Source organism: Physcomitrium patens, chromosome 16 (genome assembly GCF_059467195.1).
Source record: "Physcomitrium patens ecotype Gransden chromosome 16, ASM5946719v1, whole genome shotgun sequence".
Classification (NCBI taxonomy): Eukaryota; Viridiplantae; Streptophyta; class Bryopsida; order Funariales; family Funariaceae; genus Physcomitrium; species Physcomitrium patens.
Window position 1 is genome coordinate 3,151,390 of NC_143425.1, and position 12,350 is coordinate 3,163,739.

Below are 12,350 nucleotides of genomic sequence, written 5' to 3' on the forward strand. Positions count from 1 at the left end.
GAAACCCTAACTTTCCAATATAAATCAAAGTGTAAGCCTTTGGCATCAATACTCATTTTACAGTTGGGAGTTCTCAACTTCAGGATCCACAACACAACAGGATATTCAAAAGGGGGTTCATCTGATGCATATCGACCATCAATAAGACAACAAAAGTGAAGTTTCGTATTCCAATCTGCTTTAGAATACAAGAGTTGAAAAAATGATGTGGGTCCTACTTGTGTGCAACACTCGATGCACCATCACTTCTCATGTTTAGTAATTGATCCCTACTGTGACAGCGAAGTTATTTCTGCATTTACAGGAGAATCGACCTTCGAGGAACTTCGGGGCGGAATAATGCCTCACAATTTCCTCTATCGTTGTGGCTACTTGTTGATATACCTGCTGATCTATACTCGGTCTAGGCACGAATGGAAGTTGCAATGGAGGGGGGCTTTACAAATGAAAAAAACGTGGTCTTTCCAAGGACTAGCAGGAGTTCAGCCTTGTTGGGATCGTGTGGCAAAGGGCATCGTTTCTTGCAATGGCTTCAAGCTCCTCGTTTTGTCGCTGCAGGTTGTTGTAAGACGATCTTAAAATCTTGTATTGATTCTCTGTTTGAGTTGAAATTGCTTCTAGCTCTTCAAGTTGCTTCTGCAAATCCTTGAGGTAGAAGATAGCATCGCCTAGAATGGATGCTTTATCTGCCTGTAGCACAGAACAAACTAATTAGATCGAACATAATACACTGTAAGATGAGAGCAAGAGAAACGTACCACGAGTCAGAAAACAGAGGAAATGAACTCTAGATATACACAGAATCATACCTTAGAAATGATGGGCACCAGTTTCCTCAAAGCATTGAAGTTTTCTTTTTGTTTCACTCTGCGACGCCTCTCTGCCAACATATGGTTTGTGGCTGCTTCACCATGAGCTCTATGTACTTGGTCTGTTCTTGGAATCCTTGATCCCCTACAAGGACGTTTGCGACCACTCCACGGTGCATCCTGTGATAAATGAAAACGAGAAAAAAACAGAAAGTGAGATCCTAATATCTATGACTATTGAATATGTAAGACCTAATTATGCACGTACGATGCAATAGTTAGTGACGCATATGTATGTCACTAAGTAACTGTGTTGAAGAGAAAGCTCATCAGTAATTCCACAATACACCAGCTCGACAAACAACAACTATTATGCATGCTGCGAATATCTAGAGGATTTCCTCAAAATCAAGTGTAACATCATGTCGAGATTGATATCCGTACTTGTCCAAATGGATCACGCGCTTCGTCAGCATCTTTCGAGGCCTTCGGACTAGAGCAAGACGCCAACGGTGGCTGTTGTTGTTCAATGTTCGGTGGAGCAGATCCACTCGCTTGAATTCCTTGCTGTAAATTGGGTATTTGTTTCATTATTTCAACAGCTTTTCGCACAAGCTTCTGACTACTACCGTCAAAATTTGTGTTGAAAATTGGGGCCAGGACGTGTGCCCGTGGGCATGACTTCGAGTCAGGCTGTTCACCGTGATCTTCAGCTAGGATACTGGCAAAAGACCTCAACAAGTTTCTTTCACTCGCATTACCAGATTTCAGAGACGGATTGTACACATGTTGCAAGTCTTCCTGAGTGCTCAACTCCACCTCTTCATTTTGCATGAAGCTGAATGCTTTCTGAGATCCTTCATGTTGTGGAAGTGACTGGAAAGCTGTTATTGGGTCTGTGTTGGTGTCATGAAGCTCATTCATCGATTCAGGGCTGTGAGGTGATCCGCCTCTGCAATGGACCAGCACAAATTATCACGACTTGAATTGGGTCGTGGCAGATTAATTGTACATGCAGTTGAGTCATGAGGATGAATAAAAGAATTAGGCCTTCAAGAGTTCGATGTATTGTAAACTTACCCTCTTGGAAGTGAGCGTGAATTCGGACTGGAGTTGCAGCGCACACTGGACGTCATGCACTGAGACATGTGAAGTTGCTCCGGGGAGTTATCAGAAAGCCTGGTATTGAATCGATCCTCTAAGCTACTCCCACTGGTAGAAGTGGTAGCAGACTGAGACCTATGCTGACCCCTACATGGTATGGATTGTGGAGGCATTTGGTCTGCAGGCTGAGACTGCAGTATGCCACAAGTGGGTTTTGATGTTGTAGGAATTGTCCACAGTGCAGGATCTAGGAGTAAGTCTGTGTCCGATCCACTGCCCATTTCTACCGTGTTCAGACTTGTGGGGGCTTTGGTCAATCTGGACATCACTAATACATTGTTCAGTTATAGCAATTCTAGTGAAACTTTGATATGATGTCACCCATAAAATCCAAGGAATCTAAGAAGAAGAACCGATAAAGGAACCTGATTGTTGGAGCTGTCAAACAAGTATTTTTGCGAGTGTAATACATTATCCTAACTGCGAATGAGGTCTATGGCTTAAGGTGTAAATTCAGTACCTTCTCATCTGCTGGTTCAGGGAGTTTGGGTCAAATTCTTGGTAGTTCAAATCACCTGACAGATGCCCCATGGAGCTATACGACGAAAAAGGAGATCCTATGTTGTAAACAATAGGGGGAGAATTTGGAGGACTTTGAGAGGTGCCGAGAAGTGCTGGAAGTATTCTTTCGGTTATGAAGATGCGAATTCGCTCCATCAGCTTAAGATCTTCAGCCACCTGGTAGATTGTAACATGTTCAACGTGAGGTTAAACCTCATGATATAATCCTCGATAATAAACACGTCGAATATAAATATCGCTATGGTTTTTTACGATGGAAGAAACAAAATCAATAATCTTGAGTAATACCAATGATCGCCCAAATAGACTGCAGTATGATACTAAGTTTTATTTTAAGGCTCTTACATTTTCACATGTGCCGAGCTCTAGCACAATGTCGGACCAGGGGATGCATATCGCAGTCTGTCCATGGAAACACAGGACCACCATCAGATATACCTCCGAAGGATTTACCTCACAAGAAATGACGCAACATAATGTAAAGGCCACTTGATAGCATAAACAATTTTGATTTGGAATTTGACAGTGAAGCTGTGGGCCATGACAGTTGATTCATATTCCTCTATTTATGGAGATTATCCACGCAGAACACAATGCACACCACGAGATGATGACCAGGCGCTTACGTAGAGCGACCATCTTATAAACTATTAGTCAAGTAGTCAACGCTTTAATAACCGAGACCATCTCTCATAGTTATTGAACTCGTGCCTTTACCTGAATCCCAGCATGCCGCAAAAACTGGGCCTGCTCTGTGGATCCTGCAGATAGGTGCACTGCTGCTCCGTTCAACCAAATATGTCTTCCCTCTGCGTATGCTGTTCCAACAGACCTGAAAATGTTGACAACCAGTGGTGATAAGCCCCTCTATGACCAAGCACCATCCAAACTCTGAAGTCAGCAACATTTATAATTTGGCGTTAGGCATTCTATCTTGCTGCATTAACAGTTTTTCCAATCAATCAGTGGGGGGACTGTGGATTCATGACATTAGTCGAATATTGTTCAAAATACCGAAAGTTCATCAATCTTTAAACCCCATCGTCATCATAAGACCGTAGCGGTGAGATGGATCATAGGTCCGGAGAATGTTGCAAAGACATGAATGTTTAAGTTTTCGATATTTTCCGCTTGGAAGTTCAAACACTTCTCATTTATTACTTGGACCTTGGCGACTCTGCGACTTACTGATGCCGAATTTAGGATTTGAAACGTAGATATCTATAATCGGTCGTACCTACACCCCACTTGCTCCTCTGACGACCAGGGAACTCTGAAAGAGCACGATATCTTTTCGTATTCTGCGAGTTTAGAAGGTCTTACCCAAAGTTGGGAGTGAATGTGCAGGACTTGTACATGGAGTTAAGGATGTGTTCATTCGAAACTTCTCTGTCACCATGGCTTGTGATTGCTCTTGAACCTACGTTGAAGTGTCCCCCTCTCCATTCGAGGTTCCTGTGCAGAATAATCATGTTGCACGCGAAAATCATCCTGGTGTTCAAACTGCAAGTCGCAACCAACAAGTAGACGCTGAAAGAGAAGAGAAATTCAGTACAAAGCACGTCGTTTATGTACAGATACCGATCACTTGAGTATATCCACTCGTTACACTAGAGATAAGTCACAGCTATCCAGAGCCTCAATCTGTTACACTCTATTGTTTTCATTCAATTTCAGAGCATGAAGGAAACCTTGTCTGATGCAAGGTCTGCTGACTTAAAGACTAGAGGGCTACGTAAGTCCATCTTAGTTGTTGTAACAAACTCTGCAGCTCCCTTAGCACATGATGATGATGATCCAGGGAAGGCATTGTGACTTCACTGTGCATTTCAGGGTGTGAACTCAGTTTGACGACGGCGATTTGGTCACCTCATACAGAAGAAGTCTACTGATGCCTGTTCCTCTTTTCAAAACCTGCTTCAGCTTGCCTAAATATTCTTGCAGACCTCAAGCAGAGGAGAGAGAGCTCAAAGCCTGGAACGTACAACATTGAAGTTAATCTCGGTGGAATAAGACTAAGAACAAGACATACAACAGCTCAGGAAAATGGGCAAAGCATTTCCAGTGTAAATTGGTGACCATTCATTGATGTAGAATGACATACCTTTTGCGAGAGCATCAAAAGGCCTAGCGCAATAAATTCAAATGCATTGCGGAGTTCTGAGGTACTGCTCCTACTCATCCAAGTAATGCAGCGCAGGATGACTTGAATTCTTTCCCGACCTTCAAAAGCAATCGTCAAAACTCGAACCTTGCCAAGTAGATAAAGAATCGCACCACTTGCGAGCAAGCATTCCTATCAGGCAAACGCACACACACACACACACACACACACTCTCTCTCTCTCTCTCTCTCTCTCTCGCCCTCCCTCTACGATGCAGCTCTCTTCTGCCGGATTCAGTCGGCGCTACAACTATATTCAAATGTCTGTGGCCACCGAGACCGCAACATAATAAGGAAACCAGAGTCCAGCAGTGAAGAAGAAGCGCACTACTGTTGGCGTTCCCCACATGCTGGGTGTGATATTAAGAGCATCTGCTCGGAGCACAAGTCCCAGTTTGTCCCGATTCGCACACGTTCTTACCTTTCGGAAAAGGCGGTTTAAGTATTTCTAGCATGACCTAGTACAGGCTAAACGAATTCTAGCATTGACCAAGGCCTCCAGTCCCCACCCAATCTCCTTCCCCGCGCTTCCCGACCTCCTTTCGGGACTCTGGTGGCCATATCAGTAAATTCCGCAGGAGACCGAGACTCATCATCCAAAAATGCGACAAATCACACTTTCGTTTTTCCGTGTTGAACATTTTGGTCGATATCAAGGTTCCACTTCACCCAGGGGGAAGGGGGGGGGATGGAATGAGTATGGAGGTGAATTGCTGAATTCCAAACCTGAATTCATCATCGACCATTCTGTGTATCCCCATCTTTTCCGAGGCCGAACTCAACGGATTCCTCGCATCTCGATGGATAGAAGCGATTGGCCACCCACCATGTCACCGATCACTTATCATCGCCTGGCACGCACATAAAAAATTCCTGACCTTCGGTGGGGGCTCCATCGATCTGTTCCCTCGCTGTACATTCTTCTGCTCCGCACGCCTCTTGACTGGGATTGAGAACCAGGTTCTATCGCGCCGCAGGTCTTCGGGTTCGTCGTCTTGTGGGTGCTCCTTCGTCATCTTGTGGGGTGCTCCATTGTCGTCTTGTGCCTGGTGACTGGTGGGGTTTGGTGAGAGTTTTGAAGGGCGAAGAAGAGCATGTGGTGTTCCCCAACTACTTTCTCCTGGCGAAGAAAAAAATAAAAAAACAGAAGAAGAAGAGAGGGGGATAGGGCCTCAAAACACCTAGTGGTGTGAAAGGCAGATATCCTTTTCCTTCTTTCTTATTTTGGGGGTGTCAGTCAAGTGCAAAACGGCACCGACGGAAGCCTTGAAGGGCACCACAACTGGGAGGTCGTAGATCTTTGTGGAGCTGATTTGGGTCTCGCTTAATGAACCGAATATAGGTGAACACGGTGGGGACATGAGCCAACGTGCACATGCACAAAAAAATCTGACACTTTACAATGGACAGGAATAGGACACTGCACATTGATTATATGCACTTTGGAGGCCCCTCGAGCTGTCTTTGAATACTTTGATCCGAAGCTTTTAGTGGACAGGCAGTTGCATGACTCCCAAATGAGCTGTGGAGACCAGAATCAAGTTGTGGACAGTAGCTGTGAAATCTGTTCATACAGCTGCTATTACATGTACGAACCGGACAGAGCTATTTTTGCTTTGAACTTACCATCTATGGCCGTGAACGCAAAGCGTCCTTCAGTTCTAACGACAAAGATCTGTTTTTACTCGGGAAGCTTCACACTATTGCCTGTAGCGTTTTGCATAAGTGAACAACCTCTGTATATCGTTGATGGAGAGCAATCCAGAACTGGGATTGGATTGTATAATGGTCGATGATAGTTGGCTCAACTTCAAATTGATTCCTCCTAAAGATGTGCACTTTCTCACCCTCTTTTCTGCACGTTTCACTCAGAAGTATTAACATGTGGAAGTTCATATTCTAACGGGAATTGTGGGGTAAATACCATATATTTGGAAGAAGCAGTGTCAATCGGTTACTCCGGTACGTGCCTATTATAAGAACCTGGATCTTGAGTATCTGAACATTGCATCAACAAGAGACATCTGTTTCCTCCGTGCGAAGATAGAATATCCTGATGAGAATACACTTGTATTATGGACCAGCATTCAAGTACAAAAAATGTCTAGGTACCGATTTCTTCTATTCCAGAGTTTTTTGGCATTGATAGAAAGCCAGTCAGAAAAACACACAATCCTAGTGTAACTCACTCCAAGAGGAAAAGCAGTTGAACTCCCCTTCGAAAAAATGGTATGCCCATCTACACACCATCCACTGGGGCTTTTCTCATTACCTGTATAATGACATGCAGAAGTGACAAGCAACACAGGTGGTGATGGTTTGGGCATAACAAACTCAGGAATCGCAAGGTCAGAACAATCAAGAAAAAGCAATTTACTAAAGATCTCTACATGATTTGACATTGAATGCTCACCATTTACAATAGTTCTCAGCAAACAAATCATGCGCAGCCTCTACTGCCAAAGCCAAATCCAAACCCATATCCACTTCAAGCAATTCGATTCAACACGTCAAAATCAAAAACCCAAGTCATGCCCAAACCATCCCAGCCTTCACATACCCTGTCCAGTAGACACAATCGCTCTCCCTCAAACATAACAATTCTAGGGTTTTCAATCTTCCTCCAGGCAGCTGCCGACTACAGCGTGTTTCGCACCCATGCGCTTTAGCCAGCCAACAAATCTGACCACTACAGAACACGAAGACCACTGCATCGATTGAGTACGTCACTCGAATCTCACAACGCATACCGAAGTCGGAAGGCTACTTTTTCGCGAAGCATGGACCACAGCGAACAGAATCCTCAGGAATTAACTGCAGCTCATGTATGCTTCCGCAGCCATTCCTTCTTGAGATGAAAAACTGCGACCGATTTCCGGATTCACCGACACTGCCACTGACCCAATTGCGAATTCCACCCCCGACGAATCGGAATCCATTGTTTCAATCGCAAGTCGGCAAATTGATTAGTTGTGTGCACTCAGAGCGCGTCTATGACGTCGATCGAAGGCCATGCAGTAGGAAATTTGGCGCGACGGTGACGGGGGGGGGGGAGAATAATATTTATTCGGTATCGGTTTGAATGAATGAAATGAATGTGCGGAGCGAGAAGCTTCGTCGAAGAGGGTGCCCTTGGTACCCATAGGTACAACGATTGTTCCTGGGGCTTCTATTCCGTACATGTTAAATATGAGGATAGGACTTTGGATGGATGAACTGCGTAGTATGTGTTGGTGAATTTCATTCGTTTACTTATCACCCACAAACTCATCACCGGAAATATTCTCAAAAACAGCACGTTCCGTTTTATGAAGGTTCGTTCATCTTCGTTCTGTGAATAAACATCTGAATTTTATTTTGAGTATTAATGTCTATAATGAAAGAATATTCGTGTAAGCACTTCAGTTAATTATATATATATATATATAAATGTCTATATATATATATATATATTTAATGTTTTTATTTGATAATAACACAAATCCATGCTGTTGGGTATGAAAAATATTTTGATAAAAAATAAGGCAACATATGTGAAAGGGCAACGTACATTTTTGCATTGTAAAAAGTAAAAATCATGGAAAATATTTCGAATTTAAATAAGGTGAGACAAGACATTTAAATGTTCTCACTCTTAGAGGGCTTTGTCATAAACAATATTGTGCATTAACCCAATGTTCCCTTTTGAATTGCTCTCCAATGAAACCTTCATGTTTTCTAATAATGTTTCACATGAAAATACAACATATAACTTGATATAAGAGAAGACATTGTTTGTTAAATTTAACAATATTTGTCATTGTTTGCCCATAAGATTTTTTTATTATTGTTGCAAAAGCCATATGTAACAAACATTGTTTATAACTAAAAGCATAATGAAGAGTTGAATTTTTATTAGTCGATTCAATTCTAGAAATCAATGCAATGTGGCCAAAATTTTTTCTTGTAAAAACCTTAGTTTTAATGACTTAATTAGTAAAACATCTCATAATTAATTGACTTCTATTACAAACACCATTGGCCAAATTAAGATTACACAAAAGTATCAAAGGTGTGCCAAATTTTATAGACTATTAAGGATACAAAGTTCAAAGAAAGAAATCCTCAATACACTCTTGTGTCACTCAAAAGAACTAAAAAATCATTAAAAATGGTATGGTATTAAATTAAAATGGCTATTGCCAAAAACAAGAAAACTAAAAAGTCTTGAAACAAAACTAATGACTAAAAAGGCATTGACAAGAGTAAAGAAGGCTTCATTCTTACCTCCATATTTACTCTTAACTAGGAGCTATGTGGTAATATCCTATAGGACCTCTAAAATGTGTTGACTTTGCAAGACACATATCTTAACTTACAAAGTAAGTTTTTTATATATACATTACATAATTAGCTTGTTCCACATGATACTAATATGTGGTTAACTTATTTATGAAGTTTTTATCATATTAATTAACTACAAAGACATGTAAAGTCAAAGTAGCATCTATGAAGTTTCTCTAATTTTTTTTTATAAAATAAATCTATTTTTATATACTTCTACTTAATCATATAGATAAATATTATAATAAATATGTATGTTTGTGACATTATCCCTTCTTTTAGGAATGAGTTCCACAATGAGTGGTTATTATATATTGAAAAAAATCTAAAATAAGGCAAATTGTGTTTTCTATATACTTTGATCTTTGTTCTCTTTAAAGATGGTTGATTAACCATCAATAGTAGCCCATATCAAGGTAGAAAGGCCACCTTGTTATTTGATTGTTATTGAGGCTTTTGTAACTTTCTTCAAATAAAACATTTAAAACACCGTCAGAAGTCATTCCAACCTCTAATAAAATTATCAAACATTAGAAGTCTCTTCCAAGGTCGTAATACCAAATATATTATACTTTATCATCTATTCAAGGAAAGACATGTCATTCTTGAAGATCTTAATCTTGATTACATTGTCTTGAAGGTTATGAAAATTGCAATATTTTTTCTGATAAGTCAGCAAGTGATAGATCTTAAGTTGAATCTAGTGGTTGTTGGTTCTCCATATTTTTTAGTATCACAAATGCACAAAAGTACCAAACAAGAATAGAAGATTGAATGCTATCTTTTCTAGATGTTGTTTCTTTTATAGCAAAGATTTGCTATTCTTTATCTTAATTTTGATAGATTTCATTGATGAATAATCTCAACCTTTTTTATTTCATTTGCAAGATTTTTTATTAGCTTCCATGTACATTCATTAATATCATATCCATGCTAATGAGCAAGATATTCTAATCTGTTTTGGTGCAGCTTTAATTGAAATACTTCTTCAACCTCAAATTCTTAATTATTATCTACTTCTTTAAGAAGAGGTGGCATTTATATTCTTCTTGAGATATTCATTGTCTTATACGGATGAAGAAGAGACACATGATATACAGGATAGATCTTCATAGACTCCAGTAGATATAATCAATAAGCAACATGATTAATTTTTTCACTAATAAGAAAAATTTCAAGCTTACAATATTCCAACTTGTCAAAAGGATGAATAGTCTTGATATTGTAACAAAGTAGTCATATCTTGTGACCTACATTGAATTGTAGTTGTTTCTTGTGATAGGTATCTATATTGATCTTTTGTTATTCTTGAGCTTCTTTTAATTAAGCCTTTATTGTTGCATATAACTTTGAAAAATAATTTGTCAAATCTTTTGTCACATGATTATGAACTTTTGAAAGATCAAAAGTATCATATCATAAATGATAGCCATAATTGGTAAAAAAAAAAGGTGTTTGTTGAGTAGAAGAAAGTATTGAATTATTGTACGCAAACTTTGCAAATGGCAAAAGGGTTGTCTAATCATCTTGATGATAATTAATGGTACAACTCAAATATTGCTCTAGAATTTGATTCAATTATTTTGTTTATCCATCATTTTGAAGATGAAAAGCCAAAGAGAGATTTATATCCACCTTTAATATCTTCAAAATAATTTTCTAAAATCTTGATATAAATTAAATCTTCTTATCGAATATAATATTCTTGATTAATCTATAAAAGTGATAGATGTTGTCAAGAAAAAGTTAAGTCATTTCTTCACCTATAATAGATTTTGTATATGGTATAAAATATGCCATTTTAGTAAAATAACCTACTATCTTAAATACAAAATCATATGAATCTGAAACTAGAAGATCCATAATAAAATTCATAGAACAAAAAACTATGATTGTTCTGAAATAGGTAATAGCTGAAGAAGTCCATAAGGTCAATGATGAAGAGTTTTGGATCTTAAAAATATATCACATTATTATACAATATCTGTAATTATCTTCTATATTTGAAGCCACTAAAAATCTCTCAATATTACTTCCAAAGTCTTGTTGTATTTAAAATATCTGACTGCTAGAAAGTCATGACGAGTTTGAAGAATATGTAATTGTACCTCATCTTTTAGAATGTATAATTGTTCTTTAAAATAGAATAGGTTGTTTTTGAACTTAAACTTAGAAGTATCATGAGATTTAAAAGAATTATTCTTGATATCATAGAAAAGTAGATTATAAGACATACTTACTTGAATTTGTTTGACAAAGGTTGAATTAATAGTCAATGTTGATTTTATTGTTCAAAGGTGAAAAACCTGTGGCTTCAAGAAAATTATTCTTTGTTGATCAAAAGCTACATCTCCTTCTTTTGGTGTAAAATAAGAATATCTAAAAAAGACATGTGATAAACCTTGTTATTTTTAAGCTCTATAAGTGATCTTGAAATCAAATCTTGATAAAGACATATTCCAATAGGTTTAGTGATGATTCAAAATACGTGCCGATATGAAGTACTTAAGGTTCTTGTAAACCATATATAAAATAAGTAGAGTAGAAGTGTTTTTTAGATAATGATGCCATTCTTAAAATGAATCTATAATTGCAATGAGCTCCTTGTTGTAGATGTCATAATTAATTTTGATTTTTGAATTTTTTTTGGAATGAAAAGCTACTAGATGGAGTTTATTATCTGCTTCTATTGTCACGGACATAATCATGTAAGCTAGTAATTACATATACAAATAGGTAGAAGTAAGTAAAAGTAGCTAAAAGTAAGTTAATTCTATAGTATTTAATATGGAAGGTTCTTAGAAGCATTATAGACGCTGATTTGACTTCATAGGTGTCTTTAATTGACTTTTTGGATTAGAAACGTGGTCAACAAGTTGGTGTCACAGCCATAATCATGTAAGCTAATAATTACATATAGAAATAGGTAGAAGTAAATAAAAGTAGATAAAAATAAGTTAATTCTATAATATTTAATATAGAAGCTTTCTAGAAACTTCCTAGACGCTGCTTTGACTTCATAGGTGTCTTTAATTGACTTTTTGGATTAGAAACGTGGTCAACAAGTTGGCCATGTGCCACACATATTGTTAGCTTCAAGATCAAGCTAACTATGTGGCCCACACGTAGAAAAACTTGCCTTGTAAGTCAAGGCATGTGTCCTACAAAGTCAACACATATTGAAGGTCCTATAGAACGTCGCCACGTAGCCCCTAGTTAGATAGTATATATAGAGACAAGAGTGAAGGCTTCTTCACTCTTGTCAACTCAGTTCTTGCTTCTAGTCTAGTTTCAAGGGTCTTTAGTTTTCTTGTCTTTTGGCAATAGCCATTCTAGTTTCTCTTTTCAATATACATACTTATTATTCAT

The 12,350-nt window shown here is 38.5% G+C and overlaps 1 protein-coding gene across 1 annotated transcript; it reads right to left on the reverse strand.

Annotated features, from left to right (window-relative positions):
• Positions 1–142: 142 nt before the first annotated feature.
• On the reverse strand, positions 143–7,689 carry LOC112293242 (transcription factor BHLH42). Its single transcript, XM_024542452.3, has 10 exons — positions 4,600–7,689; positions 4,187–4,469; positions 3,819–3,950; positions 3,213–3,327; positions 2,841–2,897; positions 2,434–2,651; positions 1,890–2,231; positions 1,254–1,761; positions 810–989; positions 143–690 (listed from the first exon to the last, which is right to left on the reverse strand). The coding sequence occupies exons 3-10, from the start codon at positions 3,851–3,853 to the stop codon at positions 472–474; spliced, it is 1,674 nt and encodes a 557-aa protein (XP_024398220.1). The 5' UTR covers positions 3,854–3,950; positions 4,187–4,469; positions 4,600–7,689; the 3' UTR covers positions 143–471.
• Positions 7,690–12,350: the final 4,661 nt, after the last annotated feature.